Source organism: Bombina bombina, chromosome 6 (genome assembly GCF_027579735.1).
Source record: "Bombina bombina isolate aBomBom1 chromosome 6, aBomBom1.pri, whole genome shotgun sequence".
Lineage (NCBI taxonomy): Eukaryota > Metazoa > Chordata > Amphibia > Anura > Bombinatoridae > Bombina > Bombina bombina.
Window position 1 is genome coordinate 314,719,787 of NC_069504.1, and position 21,278 is coordinate 314,741,064.

Genomic DNA, 21,278 nt, shown 5'->3' on the forward strand with positions numbered 1-21,278 from the left:
CCTAAAAAAGGAACTGGAAGAAATACCCCAGAAGATTCCAGGTATGAGCAGCGCTTGAACCCCATGGGTGCCCAGCCATGCTTCAACAGTATCCAAAATATATAGGACAGAAACACACTTAAAGAAAGTGTTAGCCTTACTGGAATAAAATCAAAGAAATTTGGAGAGAATAAAACCAAATAAATTTCAAAGAAGTCTTAACCAGCCCCTTACCAGCCAAGCTGGAATACAGCACGTACATCGCAATATTAGGGAGCTGATTTCGAACCCCAATTAAAAACATGTTACTTGGGAAAGAACTCAGGAATTCGTTCCTTAATAAGAACAACCAAACTAGTATAAGCTTAAAGTTTTAGTCTTAGAACTCAATCTTGAAGCCCAGAGTAACAGTTAAGAATTGAATCCAATTATAAAACAAATAATTGATTATCTTAGAACAAAAGAAATATGGATTTTTTTTTTGATTTTTTTTAAATCACAAAATTCTTCTAGCTAAAATAGCTAAAGACATAGATTAACCCTCATTTGCGAAAATATTCAATAAAATGAAGACACAAATGAAATTATTAGCATGATAGTCCAGTTTAAAGGACCAGTCAATACAGTGGACTTGCATAATCAATAAATGCAAAACAACAAGACAAATGCAACAGCACCTAGTCTAGTAAATGTTGTCCCTTAACAATGCTAAAATAAATCATAATCTGATACTTGATCTTAAAGTAAACAGAAAAAATGAAGCAATTGCAATAGCCAAATAAATCACAGGACCAAAAAAAGTACCTGAAACTAAATAATTTTCCATAAATAAGATACAACTATCTAAAGGAAAATAAATACTATTTTGCTATAGAAACAATAGCATAATTAGTAGAAGTAGAGATAGCCCCAATAAATTGGAGAACCCTCCGAATTGATTTTAACTGCTGGCAAAGAATATAGTTTAAAACCTTTGAAGAAGGAATAAAAGAAAATTCTCAGCCTATTCCATTCCCTAGAATGGGGAATTGGAAAGAAAACCTCTGAAAACACAGAAGAAATAAATAGGCAGAAATAGTGTCAGCTAGTCTTAAAGAACTAGTTACCTTAATATCCAAAATAATCAACACCTTTTCAACAAAGAACAAATGTACTTTAATAATAGAAAAATAATAAAAAAGTAGATTTGTTAGTGTCAGTATCTGATGAAGAAAATTTCTGAAAGAGAAAAAACATCAACAGAGAAGGATAAATCAGTATGTTGTTGGTCATTTGAAACTTCAATAATTAAAAAAGAAGTGAAAAAGACCTAAAAATTTTATTAGAAGGCACGAAGTCAGACAAAGCCTTTAAAATAGAATCAGAAAAATATTTCTTATAAATCTTCTAAATATTTCTTGTGCATAAGATGTAAGAATGGAAATATATAAAGCATAAACACTTATGGATTCTGCATGTAAAAGTATATCATAATAACTTATTACAAACCATAGCTAAAGATAAACATTTATAACATTTAAAATAAATGAACTTAGCTTTGGTAGAACTGAAACTCAGTTAAGCGTTTTTCTAGAAGTGGCTTCTGATTCAGGGTCAATCTGAGACATCTTGCAATATGTAATAGAAAAAAACAACATATAAAGCAAAAAAGATCAAATTCCTTAAATGACAGTTTCAGGAATGGGAAAAAAATGCCAATAAACAAGCTTCTAGCAACCAGAAGCAATAAATAATGAGACTTAAATATTGTGGAGACAACAATGACGCTCAAATTTTTTAGCGCCAAAAAAGCCGCCCACATTATTTGGCGCCTAAATGCTTTTGGTGCAAAAAATGGCGCCACATCCGGTAACGCCGACATTTTTTGGCGCAAAAAACGTAAAAAAAAATGACGCAACTTCAGGCGACACGTATGACGCCGGAAATGACAAGAAAATTTTTGCGCCAAGAAAGTCCGCGCCAAGAATGACGCAATAAAATGAAGCATTTTCAGCCCCCGCGAGCCTAACAGCCCACAGGGAAAAAAGTCAAATTTTAAGGTAAGAAAAAATTATTTATTCATATGCATTATCCCAAATATGAAACTGACTGTCTGAAATAAGGAACGTTGAACATCCTGAATCAAGGCAAATAAATGTTTAAACACATATATTTAGAACTTTATAAAAAAGTGCCCAACCATAGCTTAGAGTGTCACAGGAAATAAGACTTACTTACCCCAGGACACTCATCTACATGTAGTAGAAAGCCAAACCAGTACTGAAACGAGAATCAGTAGAGGTAATGGTATATATAAGAGTATATCGTCGATCTGAAAAGGGAGGTAAGAGGTGAATCTCTACGACCGATAACAGAGAACCTATGAAATAGACCCCGTAGAAGGAGATCATTGAATTCAAATAGGCAATACTCTCTTCACATCCCTCTGACATTCACTGCAACGCTGAGAGGAAAACCGGGCTCCAACCTGTTGCAGAGTGCATATCAACGTAGAATCTAGCACAAACTTACTTCACCACCTCCACAGGAGGCAAAGTTTGTAAAACTGATTTGTGGGTGTGGTGAGGGGTGTATTTATAGGCATTTTGAGGTTTGGGAAACTTTGCCCCTCCTGGTAGGAATGTATATCCCATACATCACTAGCTCATGGACTCTTGCTAATTACATGAAAGAAATACAATCTTTGGGCTTAAAAATATGGTATAATAATGAAAAAAATGCTCTGATCATAAAATGCTTAGAAGCATTAGCATTTGTGCCAGTGGAATATGTAGTTGAAACATTTAATGACTTTGTAAAATCAATAGAAAAACAAAACAGTAACATTTTATCTGAATTTTTAAATTATTTTGAAAAAACCTGGATTGGCGAACTACAACAAGGTACAAGAAGAAAACCTACTTTCGATATTACGATGTGGAACACTTTTGAAAGAAAAAAGCTAGGGTTATCTAGAACAAACAACTCTCTAGAAGGATGGCACAGAGCATTTGACCAACAAATGTCTATAACCCACCCAAGCATTTGCAGACTAGTTTCAAAAATAAGAAAAGAACAAGCAGAATGGGAGTTAACAATTGAAAAAATTGATTCTGGAGTTGAACTGAGAAAACCAAAAAAAAAATATGAAATCATAAACAACAGGATAATGAAAGTTTTAGAAAAATACAGTGAATACTCAAGATTAGACTTTTTAAAGGCAATAGCTCATAATATATAAGATTTACTTAAATAAATCAAGATACATTCGGCCGAGGGCAGATACGATCCAAAATTTTCTGTTACAATCAGTGACTCGGGCGCCGCAACCGCCTCTGGGAACCTATCCATGGGTCCCTACCCTCACAATGTACTTTTAACACATAATATAATTATTATAATATTATATATTATAATTAATATGTTATATATAAATTGATTTAATTGTCTTTTGTCAGTCCACTATTAAAAATGTTATAAATGTTATATATAAGTTGATTTAATTGTCTTTTGTCAGTCCACTATTAAAAATGTTATAAAACCATGATTTTTAAGCTTCATTCCCACCCAGCAGCCGGATAAATGTCTTTCGGAATATTGTCCGTGGGACAAATGTCCGTCGGACAAGCTTCAGTCGGATAACAGTCCGGCCACGATGCAATACAGTCATGGAGGCATCTGATTGGTCCCAAATGTATTCTGCAGAACGGCAACAACCTCAAACATACAGCCAAAGTCATTAAGTACTACCTTCAGCATAAAGAAGAAAAAGGAGTCCTTGAAGTGATGGTATGGCCTCCACAGAGCCCTGATCATCAAGTATATCTGGGATTACATGAAGAGACAAGCAACTGAGGCTGACTAAATCCACAGAAGAACTGTGGTTCGTTCTCCAAGATGTTTTAAACAACCTACCTGTCAAGTTCCTTAAAAAACTGTATGCAACTGTGTCTAGAAGAATTGATGCTGTTTTGAAGGCAAAGGGTTGTCACACCAAATGTTGATTTGATTTAGATTGTTCTTCTGTTTACTCACTTATTTTGTTAATATAAAAATAAACTATGAACATTTATATTTTTGAAAGTAATCCTACTTTAAAGCATTAAAATCCTAAAGCTTTTGCACAGTAGTGTATAGACAAATAGATAGATAGATAGATAGATAGATGATAGATAGGATGAGGAGGGTTGCATCAAAGTTAAACAGACAGTAAACACATTTTATGTTGTATTATATTATATTGTAATATAAAATAATGGATTATCTGTTGTAAACAAAAAAAGCAATATATTTTATTATTAATTGTGTTCCTTTTGCTGTAATTTAAGTCTTAGAAATAAGTTTTCCCATTCTCAGAACTGATAGAGCACAATATAGGCTAACCATGCCACATATATGTCCTTAATTGCCTTCAGCAGAGCTAATAACATAATGAACCTCAAAACAATAGAGTATGCTAATATGACAGTGGCTAGCTTTGTCTACTACAGTAACATTTCAGGATTGGCTCCTCCACATAAGGCAAGTGGTAGGGGTTTAGCTACTGAAAAACAAGAGTAGCAAACAAAAAATTGTGAATGGTAAACATTTTTAAACTCACCAATATGTTAATATATGGGGGTATATTTACCATGGTGCGGACAGACATGATACGCTATAGGGAATCATGTCTGCCAAACATCAATAAATGCAGACAGCATACTGGTGCAATGCCGCCCCTTGCAGATTTGCGGCCGCTAGCAGGGGGTGTCAATCAACCCGATCAGAGGTGGCGGACGAGTTAAGGAGCAGCGGTCTTAGGACTGCTGCTTCTTAACTTCCGCTTCAGGCAGAACTGAAGCGAAGTGGGTCGGAAGGAGCATCCGCTGCTTCATAAATAGACTAAAATGGTATTAAATAAATATTGGGTTTATTATCATTTAAGGGACATGTTTGTATATATATATATATATTTATACAAGCATGTTCTTTCTCTCTATGTATATATCTGTATATCTATGTATTCTCTCTCTCTCTCTGAATTGAGTTCTAAATTGTATAATTATAATGTTATTTTGTTATCACGGTTTTCATAGATTTGCAACCTAAAGACAAGCCCTTTAAACACTTTGCTGTTACAAACTAGAAGCAGATATAAATGAGTTCCTGCACTGATCAAGCATTTATTGTTTACGGTTCCATTAAAGGGACATTAAACACTTTGAGACAATATTCTAAAATGATAAACTGTATAAATAAAAAACTCTGCAATATACTTTCATTATTTATGTTGTCCCCATTCCTTTTAATTCCATTCTGAATTTGTGAGCTATTTAGTTTCTTTTAGAAATGGAAATGCAGAACACATATTCCACACAGCTATTGGGGCCCATTTATCAAGCTCCGGATGGAGCTTGAGGGCCCGTGTTTCTGGCGAGCCTGCAGGCTCACCAGAAACACCAGTTATGATGCAGCGGTCTAAAGACCGTTGCTCCATAACCTGTCCGTCTGCTCTGAGCAGGTGGACAATCATCGCCGCCATTCAACCCGATCGATTGGCTGTGAATCTGCAGGAAGCGGCATTGCACCAGCAGTTCACAAGAGCTGCTGGTGTAATGCTGAATACGGAGAGCGTATTGCTCTCCGCATTCAGCGAGGTCTGTTGGACCTGATCCGCACTGTCGGATCAGGTCCGACAGACCTTTGTTAAATAGGTCCCATTGGTTGCACACTCTAGTGACCTATTTATAACTGTCCCTAATTGGCCACAGCAGTGAGAGTAACCTAAGTTATGACATGGCAGCTTCCATTGTTTTATAGACATTAAACTTTACACTTATTTTGTCAATATTTAAACAGCTAATGAAACTTTAAAAAATACATCTACATGTTATTCTTATATTAATCTTTCCTTGGAATGCATCATTCTATTTAGCATTTATTTAGTGTTTAATGTCCCTTTAACTTCTTTGCAGTCAAATCTTTTCACACCCCCTGTACTCAAGATGTTTTAGTTATTTGTGCTCAATGCATTTATACATTAAAATCAATGGTTTTAATTTGAGATACCCACACAAATCATATCTTGTTTTTGTCAACGCACCATGAACTTTTAGAAAACAAATCTATCCTTAAGAAATAATAAAATATAAAAAGTCACCTACCCAAAATAAAATATATTTATGTTATTTAATAGAAATTAGTAAGAATTAGTGATAACATGTAATAAACTTTTAAATTCAATTGATATAATACAATTTGTCTGGTGGATTAAAAATATGATTAAAAACAAGTGAATATTTCTGCAACTGGATATATTTTAATAATTGTGAAGTTTATTTTTTGAAAAATATATGTAGTAGATTCATATTTATTAATTGATTAATACAATATAATAAAAGGCTAACAGGGAATACAAAAAATGTTACTCATTCATGGCAACTGAAAATTCTTACCATTGTACCCTGGAACAGGCTTCCCTGTTTGTCCTGGAGGAGGGGTTAATGAATTTCCTAAACCAATGCACGTCGCTGTAATAGGAGATCCAGTTTCTAGGGGTACAAAGATAGTTAACATTATGCAGGAGAATATATCATTCAGCAACATGATTAGTGCAACCATGCATCTATTGTAATGGTTCTCGCTCTATCGTTCTCTCTCACTCTCTCTTGTTCTCTATCTCCCTCTCGTTCTTGCTATAGTTATATGTACAGTATATATACTCTATGTGTGTGTGTATATATATATATATATATATATATATATATATACACACACATATACACACACATACACGCACAACTCATTTTGTCAAATACAAGAGAAAGTTTAACATAATTGCTAATGTATTACAGCTCTTATAAAAAAGTGCTACAAAGCTCTTACCACTTAACCTATTGCCATATGTCAAAGTCTATTAATACTGAATCCCTTACTTTTATGATGATGCAGCTTTGACACCCTAATCTTAAACGTAGTGGCAAATTATCTTTTGCTCACAGTTCACATCACCAGTATTACCTGGTACTTCCACAGTTAGCGTTCACACACAGGAAATCTGAAAATACTATTTTTATTTCTTTTTAGAATACCAGAGATCTGAAATTCTGCCAGATATCCTGCAAAAATAAGTCATGGATCAAAGGACTCCAGTGGAGATCAAATCTATACAAAGTCTTGGAAGACAAATATAAAAAATAAGACACAAGAGTTTCTATCCACATATTTCAGAAAAAATTGAGATTTAAAGGTCAGTAAAAAAACAAAACTATTTGAACAAATATGACATTTTGTTTAATATATATTAATTTTACAAGTCAAACCAATTACTAGACAATGTAGAGGATACGCAGTTTTAATAATAATTAATGATAAACCTGTTTCAGAAATGAATCACTGCTTTGCAAATGATCTGCATACAAAATAAGCGCCAGATTACGAGTGGTGCGCTGACAGTTACACAGACTGAAAAGGGGTGCATTGCAGGTGGTTGGATGTAGCGCTCGTATTACAAGTTGAAAGTGAACACAAACTCATAAGCGCAATCGCGATTTATGCTAGAATGATTACCGTGTCCTCAGAGCTCTGGTTAACTGTTTCGGAAAACAGAAAAGTGTCACAAAACACATCAAAAATACATTAAAAAGCACAGTTACACTCATAATAACACTATCTAATATAAATAAATAAAAATTGCACAAAAAAGTTATAAGGGCATTGAATCTATTTGCAGTCAAAAGGGATAGTCTACACCAGAATTTGTATTGTTTAAAAAGACAGATTATCCCTTTATTACCCCTTACCCAGTTTTGCATAACCAACACTGTTATATTAATACACTTTTTTACAGCTCTGTAATTATCTTGTATCTAAAGCCTCGGTAGACTGCCCCCTTATTTCAGTTCTTTTGAAAGACTTGCATTTTAGTCAATCAGTGCTGACTCCTAGGTAACTCCACGTGCATGAGCACAATGTTATCTATATAGCACACATGAACTAACACCCTCTAGTTGTAAAAAACAGTCAAAAACAGAATTTATGCTTACCTGATAAATTACTTTCTCCAACGGTGTGTCCGGTCCACGGCGTCATCCTTACTTGTGGGATATTCTCTTCCCCAACAGGAAATGGCAAAGAGCCCAGCAAAGCTGGTCATATGATCCCTCCTAGGCTCCGCCTACCCCAGTCATTCGACCGACGTACAGGAGGAAATATGCATAGGAGAAACCATATGATACCGTGGTGACTGTAGTTAGAGAAAATAATTCATCAGACCTGATTAAAAAAAACCAGGGCGGGCCATGGACCGGACACACCGTTGGAGAAAGTAATTTATCAGGTAAGCATAAATTCTGTTTTCTCCAACATAGGTGTGTCCGGTCCACGGCGTCATCCTTACTTGTGGGAACCAATACCAAAGCTTTAGGACACGGATGAAGGGAGGGAGCAAATCAGGTCACCTAAATGGAAGGCACCACGGCTTGCAAAACCTTTCTCCCAAAAATAGCCTCTGAAGAAGCAAAAGTATCAAATTTGTAAAATTTGGCAAAAGTGTGCAGTGAAGACCAAGTCGCTGCCTTACAAATCTGGTCAACAGAAGCCTCGTTCTTGAAAGCCCATGTGGAAGCCACAGCCCTAGTGGAGTGAGCTGTGATTCTTTCAGGAGGCTGCCGTCCGGCAGTCTCATAAGCCAAACGGATAATGCTTTTAAGCCAAAAGGAAAGAGAGGTAGAAGTTGCTTTTTGACCTCTCCTTTTACCAGAATAAACAACAAACAAAGAAGAAGTTTGTCTGAAATCTTTAGTGGCCTCTAAATAGAATTTTAGAGCACGGACTACGTCCAAATTGTGTAACAAACGTTCCTTCTTTGAAACTGGATTCGGGCACAAAGAAGGTACAACTATCTCCTGGTTAATATTCTTGTTGGAAACAACTTTCGGAAGAAAACCAGGCTTAGTACGCAAAACCACCTTATCTGCATGGAACACCAGATAGGGCGGAGAACACTGCAGCGCAGATAACTCAGAAACTCTTCTAGCAGAAGAAATTGCAACCAAAAACAAAACTTTCCAAGATAATAACTTAATATCTACGGAATGTAAGGGTTCAAACGGAACCCCTTGAAGAACTGAAAGAACTAGATTAAGACTCCAGGGAGGAGTCAAAGGTCTGTAAACAGGCTTGATTCTAACCAGAGCCTGAACAAACGCTTGAACGTCTGGCACAGCTGCCAGCCTTTTGTGAAGTAAAACAGATAACGCAGAAATCTGTCCCTTCAGAGAACTTGCAGATAATCCCTTCTCCAAACCCTCTTGTAGAAAGGATAAAATCCTAGGAATTTTTATCTTGTTCCACGGGAATCCTTTAGATTCACACCAACAGATATATTTTTTCCATATCTTATGGTAAATTTTTCTAGTCACAGGCTTTCTAGCCTGAATCAGAGTATCAATTACAGAATCTGAAAACCCACGCTTTGATAAAATCAAGCGTTCAATCTCCAAGCAGTCAGTTGGAGAGAAACCAGATTCGGATGTTCGAATGGACCTTGAACCAGAAGGTCCTGTCTCAAAGGTAGCTTCCATGGTGGAGCCGATGACATATTCACCAGGTCTGCATACCAAGTCCTGCATGGCCACGCAGGAGCTATCAAGATCACCGAAGCCCTCTCCTGGTTGATCCTGGCTACCAGCCTGGGAATGAGAGGAAACGGTGGAAAAACATAAGCTAGGTTGAAGGTCCAAGGTGCTACTAGTGCATCCACTAGAGTCGCCTTGGGATCCCTGGATCTGGACCCATAACAAGGAACCTTGAAGTTCTGACGAGACGCCATCAGATCCATGTCTGGAATGCCCCATAATTGAGTTATTTGGGCAAAGATTTCCGGGTGGAGTTCCCACTCCCCCGGATGGAATGTCTGACGACTCAGAAAATCCGCTTCCCAATTTTCCACTCCTGGGATGTGGATTGCAGACAAGTGGCAGGAGTGATCCTCCGCCCATTGAATTATCTTGGTCACTTCCTCCATCGCCAGGGAACTCCTTGTTCCCCCCTGATGGTTGATATATGCAACTGTCGTCATGTTGTCTGATTGAAACCTTATGAATTTGGCCTTTGCTAGATGAGGCCAAGCTTTGAGAGCATTGAATATCGCTCTAAGTTCCAGAATGTTTATCGGGAGAAGAGATTCTTCCCGAGACCATAGACCCTGAGCTTTCAGGGGTTCGCAGACCGCGCCCCAGCCCACCAGACTGGCGTCGGTCGTGACAATGACCCACTCTGGTCTGCGGAAGCTCATTCCCTGTGACAGGTTGTCCAGGATTAGCCACCAACGGAGTGAATCTCTGGTCCTTTGATCTACTTGAATCGTCGGAGACAAGTCTGTATAATCCCCATTCCACTGTCTGAGCATGCACAGTTGTAATGGTCTTAGATGAATTCGTGCAAAAGGAACTATGTCCATTGCTGCAACCATCAATCCTATTACTTCCATGCACTGCGCTATGGAAGGACGAAGAACAGAATGAAGAACTTGACAAGAGCTTAGAAGTTTTGATTTTCTGACCTCTGTCAGAAAAATCCTCATTTCTAAGGAGTCTATTATTTTTCCCAAGAAGGGAACTCTTGTTGACGGGGAAAGAGAACTTTTTTCTATGTTTACTTTCCATCCGTGAGATCTGAGAAAGGCTAGGACGATGTCCGTATGAGCCTTTGCTTTTGACAGAGACGACGCTTGAATCAGGATGTCGTCCAAGTACGGTACTACTGCAATGCCCCTTGGTCTTAGAACCGCTAGAAGGGACCCTAGTACCTTTGTGAAAATTCTCGGAGCAGTGGCTAATCCGAATGGAAGTGCCACAAACTGGTAATGCTTGTCCAGAAAAGCGAACCTTAGGAACTGATGAGGTTCCTTGTGGATAGGAATATAGAGGTACGCATCCTTTAAATCCACCGTGGTCATAAATTGACCTTCCTGGATGGTAGGAAGGATCGTTCGAATGGTTTCCATTTTGAACGATGGAACCCTGAGAAATTTGTTTAGGATCTTGAGATCTAGAATTGGTCTGAATGTTCCCTCTTTTTTGGGAACTATGAACAGGTTGGAGTAAAACCCCATCCCTTGTTCTCTTATTGGAACTGGATGAATTACTCCCATCCTTAACAGGTCTTCTACACAATGTAAGAATGCCTGTCTTTTTATTTGGTTTGAAGATAATTGAGACCTGTGGAACCTTCCCCTTGGGGGTAGTTCCTTGAATTCCAGGAGATAACCTTGAGAAACTATTTCTAGTGCCCAAGGATCCTGAACATCTCTTGCCCAGGCCTGAGCAAAGAGAGAAAGTCTGCCCCCCACCAGATCCGGTCCCGGATCGGGGGCCATCCCTTCATGCTGTTTTGGTAGCAGTGGCAGGCTTCTTGGCCTGCTTACCCTTGTTCCAGCCTTGCATCGGTCTCCAGGCTGGTTTGGGTTGAGAAGTATTACCCTCTTGCTTAGAGGATGTAGAAGTAGAGGCTGGTCCGTTTCTGCGAAAGGGACGAAAATTAGGCTTATTTCTAACCTTAAAAGACCTATCCTGAGGAAGGGCGTGGCCCTTTCCTCCGGTGATGTCTGAAATAATCTCTTTCAAATCAGGACCAAACAGTGTTTTGCCCTTGAAAGGGATGTTAAGCAATTTTGTCTTGGAAGACACATCCGCTGACCAAGACTTTAGCCAGAGCGCTCTGCGCGCCACGATAGCAAACCCTGAATTTTTCGCCGCTAATCTCGCTAATTGCAAAGCGGCATCTAGAATAAAAGAGTTAGCAAATTTAAGTGCATGAACTCTGTCCATAACCTCCTCATACGAAGATTCTTTATTGAGCGACTTTTCTAGTTCTTCGAACCAGAAACACGCTGCCGTAGTGACAGGAACAATGCATGAAATTGGTTGAAGAAGGTAACCTTGCTGAACAAACATTTTTTTTTTAAGCAAACCCTCTAATTTTTTATCCATAGGATCTTTAAAAGCACAACTATCTTCTATGGGAATAGTAGTGCGTTTGTTTAGAGTAGAGACCGCCCCCTCGACCTTAGGGACTGTCTGCCATAAGTCCTTTCTGGGGTCGACTATAGGAAATAATTTCTTAAATATAGGGGGAGGCACAAAAGGTATGCCGGGCCTTTCCCATTCCTTGTTTACTATGTCCGCCACCCGCTTGGGTATAGGAAAAACATCGGGGGGCACCGGAACCTCTAGGAACTTGTCCATCTTACATAATTTCTCTGGAATGAGCAAATTGTCACAATCATCCAGAGTAGATAATACCTCCTTAAGCAGTGCGCGGAGATGTTCTAATTTAAATTTAAATGTTACAACATCAGGTTCAGCTTGTTGAGAAATTTTTCCTGAATCTGAAATTTCTCCCTCAGACAAAACCTCCCTCCTGGCCCCTTCAGATTGGTGTGAGGGTATGTCAGAAGCGTTATCATCAGCGTCCTCTTGCTCTTCAGTGTTTAAAACAGAGCAATCGCCCTTTCTTTGATAAGTAGGCATTTTAGATAAAATATTTGCAATAAAATTATCCATAACAGCCGTTAATTGTTGCATAGTAATAAGTATTGGCGCACTAGATGTACTAGGGGCCTCTTGTGTGGGCAAAACTGGTGTAGACACAGAAGGGGGTGATGCAGTACCATGCTTACTCCCCTCATCTGAAGAATCATCTTGGGCACTATTATTATCTGTGGCATCATAGTCCCTACTTTGTTTGGACACCATGTCACAATTATCACATATATTTAAATGGGGAGACACATTGGCTTTCATACATATAGAACATCGTTTATCTGATGGTTCAGACATGTTAAACAGGCTTACACTTGTCAACAAAGCACAAAAAACGTTTTAAAATAAAACCGTTACTGTCACTTTAAATTTTAAACAGAACACACTTTATTACTGAATATGCGAAAAAATATGAAGCAATTGTTCAAAATTCACCAAAATTTCACCACAGTGTCTTAAAGCCTTAAAAGTATTGCACACAATTTGAAAGCTTTAACACTTAAAATAACGGAACCGGAGCCGTTTTTACATTTAACCCCTATACAGTCCCAGGAATCTGCTTTGCTGAGACCCAACCAAGCCCAGAGGGGAATACGATACCAAATGACACCTTCTATAAGCTTTTTCAGTGGATCTTAGCTCCTCACACATGCATCTGCATGCCTTGCCTTCCAAAAACAACTGCGCATTAGTGGCGCGAAAATGAGGCTCTGCCTATGACTAGAGAAGGCCCCCATCTGAAAAAGGTGTCCATACAGTGCCTGCCGTTTTTTTAACAACAATCCCCAAGATTATAATAACTATAAAGCGCTATAATCTGTCAAATATGCTTAGCAAGTAATCGTTTTAGCCCAGAAAAATGTCTACCAGTTTTTTAAGCCCTTATAAAGCCTTTATTCTTATACTTAATCTAAGAAAATGGCTTACCGGTCCCCATAGGGAAAATGACAGCCTTCCAGCATTACCAAGTCGTGTTAGAAATGTGGCCATCATACCTCAGGCAGAAAAGTCTGCCAACTGCTTCCCCCAACTGAAGTTACTTCATCTCAACAGTCCTGTGTGGAAACAGCAATCGATTTTAGTAACGTTTGCTAAAATCATCTTCCTCTCACAAACAGAAATCTTCTTCTCTTTTCTGTTTCAGAGTAAATAGTACATACCAGCACTATTTTAAAATAACAAACACTTGATTGAAGAATAAAAACTACATTTAAACACCAAAAAACTCTTAGCCATCTCCGTGGAGATGTTGCCTGTGCAACGGCAAAGAGAATGACTGGGGTAGGCGGAGCCTAGGAGGGATCATATGACCAGCTTTGCTGGGCTCTTTGCCATTTCCTGTTGGGGAAGAGAATATCCCACAAGTAAGGATGACGCCGTGGACCGGACACACCTATGTTGGAGAAATGCATTTAGATAAGAGGCGGCCTTCAAGGGCTAAAAAAATAGCATATGAGCCTATCTAGGTTTAGCTTTCAACTAAGAATACCAAGAGAACAAAGCAAAATTGATGTTAAAAGTAAATTGGAATCTTGTTTAAAATGACATGCCCTGTCTGAATCATGAAAGATTATTTTTGACTAGACCCTTTAAGTAGATGAAAACATGTAAAAACATTTTTATGAAATATTTATATTTAATAAAATGTTATACTATGTTTGTACTGTAAATATTTCACTTTCCAATGTTCTGCACATAGCAGAATATGTTCTATGTATTTAATCATGTATATATATATATATATATATATATATATATATATAGATATGTGTGTATATATATATATATATATATATATATATATATATATATTGTACCAAAACACCAGATATATGTAGGAATATGTATTTATAAATAAATAGAGCATATTCTGCTATGTGAATATGAAATATTCATATTTTCATATCGGGTTAGCGTACTTCAGAATATGCAATCTGGTTTGCGTGCTATTATTGTTTCTGTTGACTTCTATAGGGGAATATGTTAACGCAATCGCTATATTCGAAGTTCAACTTTTTGCAGTGCATTAGGATTTTCTTTCAATTTGTAATATGAACACTACCCGGCACGAACAAAAAGCTTACTTCTAGCGGAGTTAGCGCACAAGCAGGAGCATTAAATACTGCTCCACTTGTCATCTGGCCTAAATGTCCTAAATGTTTTACAAACATTTGAAACTGCCATTATGTTGACTTTTTAATTGTTTAATTTTTTCATTGCACCAGCGATTATTCTTTATTTAAATGTAATCTTCAATAGCTTCTGTTTTTTTTATTATTATTATATTTTAGTTTGCTATTTAATGGCAAACAATAAACAAAATACAGTGACAAAAGGACGTTATAAACTTTGTAAATCAATCTAGTAGATATTACTTGTCAGTTTTGGGTATGGTTAAACAACAGAGGGGCCTAATGTATCCTTTGTCTGTTAGATTGTTTTAAATAATTTTTGATCTTGAAAAATAACCTTAATTGCCCACCCTCTTCAAAAAGGATGATCTTCCTGGAGTCATTCTGAAGTAATCGATAACTCCAGGCTAATTATCAGAAGCCACCCTGAAGTATGCCCATAGGCCAAAATATTTAAATGAGATGACTCTAGAGGCATTCACTGGCAGTTCATGAAGTAATCAGTAAGGTAATCGGCTAATCATTCTGAAGTCATCACCCAGAATTTTTAACCTAAGCTGATGACTTTACAAGCCTGATGATGTGCAAATGATTTCTAAAGAAGTTTGATGATCATCAAATGACTCCAGGATGGTCTCTAAAGTAGTCCTGTGTGTCTTGGACAGGAAGTCATTAAAAGATAATATGAAAAATAAATAAAAGTTTTCTATACTTGTTTTGAACCCCTGATTTATTTACCTACCAATCAAATCATAAAAACAAAAAAACAGTCCAAATGTGACATTTAAAATTTATCTTTCATAATTTAATAATTTACTGTTTTTGCCAAGGAAACTAAACAACAGACAGCTATATTATGAGGGACAGTGACAAAATAAAAATTAGAAAACCAAACATTTTTATAGGGACATAACACACATAATAAATATATATTTATATACAGTATATATATATATATATATATACACACACACATACACACACACAATATATATATATATATATATATATATATATACACACATATACACACACAGTGTATATATATATATATATATATATATATATATATATATATATATATATATATATATATATATATATATATATATATATATATATATATAGAATAGCCGTTAAATATGCTGACTGATAGAGACAGTTCCCCCAGGTTATTAACAAGTTATTCAAAAAACAGTATCCTTAATCCTTAAAAAACTAAATTATGAACTGTAATACATTTAATTTCTACTAAAATGTAAAAGAGCATACTGTTCATGGTTTAGAAGCATACTGTTCATGGTGGTTAGAAGGTGTGCAGACATGTATACAACTAAATTCATAAAAAATAATGTTGTTGAAATGTTCATTTATAATATAGAATGAATAAAAATATTAACATTTAAAGGGATATGAAACCCACATTTATTCTTTCAAGATTCAAATAGAGCATGCAATTTTAAGCCACTTTCTAATTTACTCCTATTATCAATTTTTCTTTGTTCTCTTGGTAACTTTATTTGAAAAGAAGGAATGTAAGCTTAGGAGTCGGCCCATTTTTGGTTCTGAACCTGGGTATCACTTGCTGATTGGTGTCTACATTTAGCCACCAATAAGCAAGCACTACCCAGCTGCTAAACAAAAAAAGGGGACTGCTCCTAAACTTACATACCTGCTTTTCAAATAAAGATACCAAGGAACACAGAAAAATTGATAATAGTAGTAAATTAGAAGGTGGGTTAAAATTGCATTCTCTATTTGAATCATAAAATAATACATTTGGGTTTCATATCCCTTTAATTCTACTTACATGTTAAATAACCTAATATACAGGCAGCAGCAGAGAACCAATATATGTCATAGAAACACCATCATGTGAAATTGGACAGACTTGACACAGCAGGACAAAGCATACATTGGTTGCCTGTTTCTTTTATTTATATCACCTAAAGTATACTTGTTTCAGGCTGAAGAGGATGTGTGGAATAAAAACCCTGAGACTAACTACAGAGTCAGATATTAACCATAGCACTTTATTTATCCAGGTATTCTTCTCCAATAGCTTGTTTTAGATACCCGTGTACATTTTACATTTAAAATAGCAATAATGTAAAATGTTATAATCAATTGGTTTTTATACAATATTTGTAAATAATAAATCACTTGTGTAACATGTCTGCTTTTGATCACAAGATCTGGTACATAAATAGTGTAGAAATTAGTTGGCACTGCTATACAAATGAATGATAATAATAATAATAATATAAGGGATGGGGGACATTGCTTCCAGTACATGACAATGCCCTAGGTTGAAAAAAACTTGTTTGTTAAATTAATATCTCATGGAAAAGAAGTCACTGCAGCATCACAATGCAAAAATTGCAATTAAAAGAGGAGATTTGTACCCACTCAGCAAGATGTAAAAAGTGACATTTTCAGGACTTAAGTTTTGGGGTGGCACTTCCCAAAGGCCCACTGGTGTTTTGGGCAGGGTCATAACAGAAGGGCGCGGGATTGACATTATGTGGGTGGGGTCGGACAACCCGTGGTGAGGGCTAGATGGGGCTGAGGGAGTCAGTGTGAATCTGAGTATCAATCACAGTTGGAGTGGGCAGCTATTATGTTGGGGGCAGTGCCACCCCCCCTCCCCCAAGTGAAGCCACTGGTTGAGACTCTCTTTTATAATAAATGGAGCAAAATCTATCTCATAACCTTTCACCTCTTGCCATAAAAATTCCTTCAAAACATTACACAAACAAATTAATATTGGGGAAAACGTCCTCGATAAAATAGTCTGCTCTAACATATGCACAAAATAAACCATGAGACAACCTTGTCAACCTTGAAATAGCAAGACATGGCTGCAAGGGGAGATACTTTCCAGGGGCAATAGTGTTTATAATATATGCTCCCATGGCATTACTGTAGGTGGCGGACATGAAACTTCCTAACCAAGCCCTCGGAATGCCTACAGCTAGCCCCTTGTTTGTGTCTACAAGGTCCTCGACAAACCTGTCTTCCTATCTATGGAATCTAATATACAAACATTTACTGTACACTCACTGTGTTTCAAGAGTGTTTCTCTTGTATCATTGCAATTGTGCAAGAGTTCATGTATTTATTACTTAAAGGGAAATGAAACCCAAAAATTTTCCTTCATGAATCCGATAGAACTTGCAATTTTAAACAACTTTCCGATTTATTTATATTATCTAATTTCCTTAGTTCTCTTGATAGGCTTTGTTGAAAAGCATTGCCTAGGTAGGCTCAGGAGCTGGGAGATAGGTGCTGATAGGTGTTTGCACATATATGCTTCTTGTTATTGGGTTGGCGATGTGTCCAGATAGCTCCCAGTAGTGCATTTCTGCTCCATCAACAGAGGATACCAATAGAAGGCCTTTTACTTTCAATTTGTAATACAAGCGCTACCCGACGCACTCAAAAAGCCTACTTCTAGCGGAGTTAAATATTGCTCCACTCGTAATCTGTTTAAACTTGTTGTATGTTATAACTAAATCATGAAATAAAAAATGTGGGTTTCATGTCCCTTTAATGTAACTATTGATGTTAATGGCAGCAGCACCACTTATGAATCTGAATAATATATAGGTGAAGTGAAGGCCAGTAAATTTCATACATGATCTCGCATTCACTAGAAGACCCATCCGCAACCTCTTCAACATCTTTAAATGTAGCTCTTGTAGGGAGATTAGGAGCTCTGCACAAACAACTGAAAACTATCTTCAGTTGCTATAAAATGAGTTCATGAGACACACATTTGTGTAATATTTATTATTGACAACTTAGCATTTTGGTATCCAGTAAGAAAAAACACTATTTAAAAAATATATTTTAAACTTAACATTCTGAGCTTGTAACTATTTAAGATAAAATGAATTTGTGGTCAAACTAATCATTTCATATAATTGCATTCATAAAAATTGCATTAATAAACCTTTTCACCAAGATATGCTGCAAATGTAATACAATTTAATCTCTCAAGTGCAGCTATCTGGATTTTAATGAGGGTTTTTGTCATTTTTGATATAGTTTTTCATTTTCTAAAGAATCTAGAACACTTTGAGAAGACACTTTCTGACAATACAGGATTTATAATTAGCTGTAGCAAGAATGCAAAAACAGACTGAAGCAATCAATTGCCTGTGGAACATTCCATACAGTTGGCCAAGCAAGTGAATGTGGTGACTGCATTTCAAATCCTGCTTGCTAAAGGCTTAATAAAATAACATATTTTACTATTATACTTCATATATAGTTTATTGAGAAATTTAATAAAAAAATGTGCAATTTATTCAAGAATAGTTTTAGCTGGATGATAATTACTTAGAAATTATGCCACATAAGAGTTGTTGGTCATCATTCGTAAAGTTATGGGAACTTCTGGGCTAATGTGGTTTTAATGAACTGGGCTCTGGGTCTAATAAAGCAGCAAAAATAGTTACCAGCGCCATCCAAGGTTTGCTAGACTATAACACAGTAAGTTTGGTTCCCCTGAATGGTACATACATGTCAATAAATAACAGATTTCCATACCACCCTGGGGTCATGGCTTCATGATTTGTGTTTAGGTCATCTATTTATAGGGATGAGAAGCTCAGGATGGTGTTTGACCAGATTCTGGATTTGATTTCAGTCATTTTAGCAGTGATTGGGCTGGGTCTGAACTGGAATTTGGTGAATCACAGTGTAACAAGTGAATCTGCGCTAGGCTGCCCTTTTATCTAATATTTTAAGATAATGGTTAGTCAAAAGAATAAATATACTTTTTTACTTTAATGTACCTTTAAAACATTCTGATAAGCTTTATTTACATCTATCTTATTTTCAATTGGTAATCTTTTAATAAGATATTTTTGTTTATTAAAGGGACAGTCTATTCCAGAATTGTTATTGTTTGTATAAATAGATAATCCCTTTATTACCCATTCCTCAGTTTTACATAGCTAACATGATTAAAAAAAAACAGCCTGGTCCCTTTGTCAAATGTATAAAAGATACATGATCAGGACATAACATGATCATGTATTATTTATACATTTGACAAAGGGACCGGACTGGTACAGAAACGTCCATGATTTTTAATCTGTGAAATTAAAAATTATATTTTACATGGAAATGTCCATTGAGTGCTTTTTACTGCACTGATATACTACTGCCTAGTTAGCACTCTGGCAGCTGAATCTACTTATGAGGAGTGCACATCATTCTTGGAAATGGATATATTTATATACATATTTGGTACTGTGATTGCAAATATCCTATAATATAAAAGGCCAAGTGTGTTTGTCCGAAGCTGTTATGCACAGTAGAGACAGCACAAGTCTACCTGATCTGCTGTGGCATGGTGACGGTGGGCGGAAGTGGGCGTAGCCGGACGTGAGCGGGGGTGCGCGCGCGTGAGAGAGAGAGGGGGGGGGGGAAGAAGATAGAAAGAGGGGGAGAGAGAGCAAAAGAGATGGGAAAGAGCTAAAGAGAGGGTAAGAGAGAGCAGAAGAGGGGGGAGAGAGCAAAAGAGAGGGTAAGAGAGAGCAAAAGAGGGGGGAAAGAGCAAAAAAGAGCGGGGAAAGAGCAAAAAAGAGCGGGGAAAGAGCAAAAAAGAGGGGGGAGAGAGCAAAAGAGAGGGGAAAGAGCAAAAGAGGGGGGAGAGAGCAAAAGAGAGGGGAAAGAGCAAAATAGAGGGAAGAGAGAGGGGGACAGAGAGAGCAAAAGAGAGGGGGAGAGAGAGAGCAAAAGAGAGGGGGAGAGAGAGAGCAAAAGAGGGGGAGAGAGAGCAAAAGGGAGGGGAAGAGAGAGAGCAAAAGAAGAGATGGGGGAGAGAGAGCAAAAGAGGGGGGAGGGGAGAGAGGGGGGAGAGAGCAAAATAGAGGGAAGAGAGAGGGGGAGAGAGAGAGAGCAAAAGAGAGGGGAAGAGAGAGAGCAAAAGAAGAGATGGGGAGAGTTGGTTGGAGAGATGGGGGAGAGAGAGCAAAAGAGGGGGGAGGGGAGAGAGAGAGCAAAAGAGGGATGGAGAGAGAGCGCAAAAGAGAGGGAGGAGAGAGAGCGCAAAAGAGAGGGGGAGAGAGCGCAAAAGAGAGGGGGAAAGAGAGAGCGCAAAAGAGAGGGGGAGAGAGAGAGCGCAAAAGAGAGGGGGAGAGAGAGAGCGCAAAAGAGAGGGGGAGAGAGAGCGCAAAAGAGAGGGGGAGAGAGAGAGAGTGCAAAAGAGAGGGGGGAGAGAGAGCGCAAAAGAGAGGGGGGAGAGAGAGCGCAAAAGAGAGGGGGTAGAGAGAGAGCGCAAAAGAGAGGGGGGAGAGAGCGCAAAAGAGAGGGGGGAGAGAGCGCAAAAGAGAGGGGGGAGAGAGCACAAAAGAGAGGGGGAGAGAGCACAAAAGAGAGGGGGGAGAGTGCACAAAAGAGAGGGGGGAGAGAGCACAAAAGAGAGGGGGAGAGAGCGTAAAAGACGGGAGAGAGAGCACAAAAGAGAGGGGGAGAGAGCGCAAAAGAGAGAGGAGAGAGAGAGTGCAAAAAAGAGGGGGAGAGAGTGCAAAAGAGAGGGAGAGAGTGAGCAAAAGAGAGGGGGGAGAGAGAGAGCGCAAAAGAGAGGGGGGAGAGAGAGAGCGCAAAAGAGAGGGAGAGAGAGAGAGCACAAAAGAGAGGGGAGAGAGCG

General features: G+C 37.7%; 1 protein-coding gene across 1 annotated transcript in view; it reads right to left on the bottom strand.

Annotated features, from left to right (window-relative positions):
- ACSS3 (acyl-CoA synthetase short chain family member 3) overlaps nt 1–21,278 on the bottom strand; it is a 328,915-nt gene that overhangs the window by 70,235 nt on the left and 237,402 nt on the right. Inside the window, exon 11 of the mRNA XM_053716935.1 lies at nt 6,393–6,488. Coding sequence (XP_053572910.1) covers nt 6,393–6,488 — 96 coding nt within the window. The remainder of the gene's footprint in view (nt 1–6,392; nt 6,489–21,278) is intronic.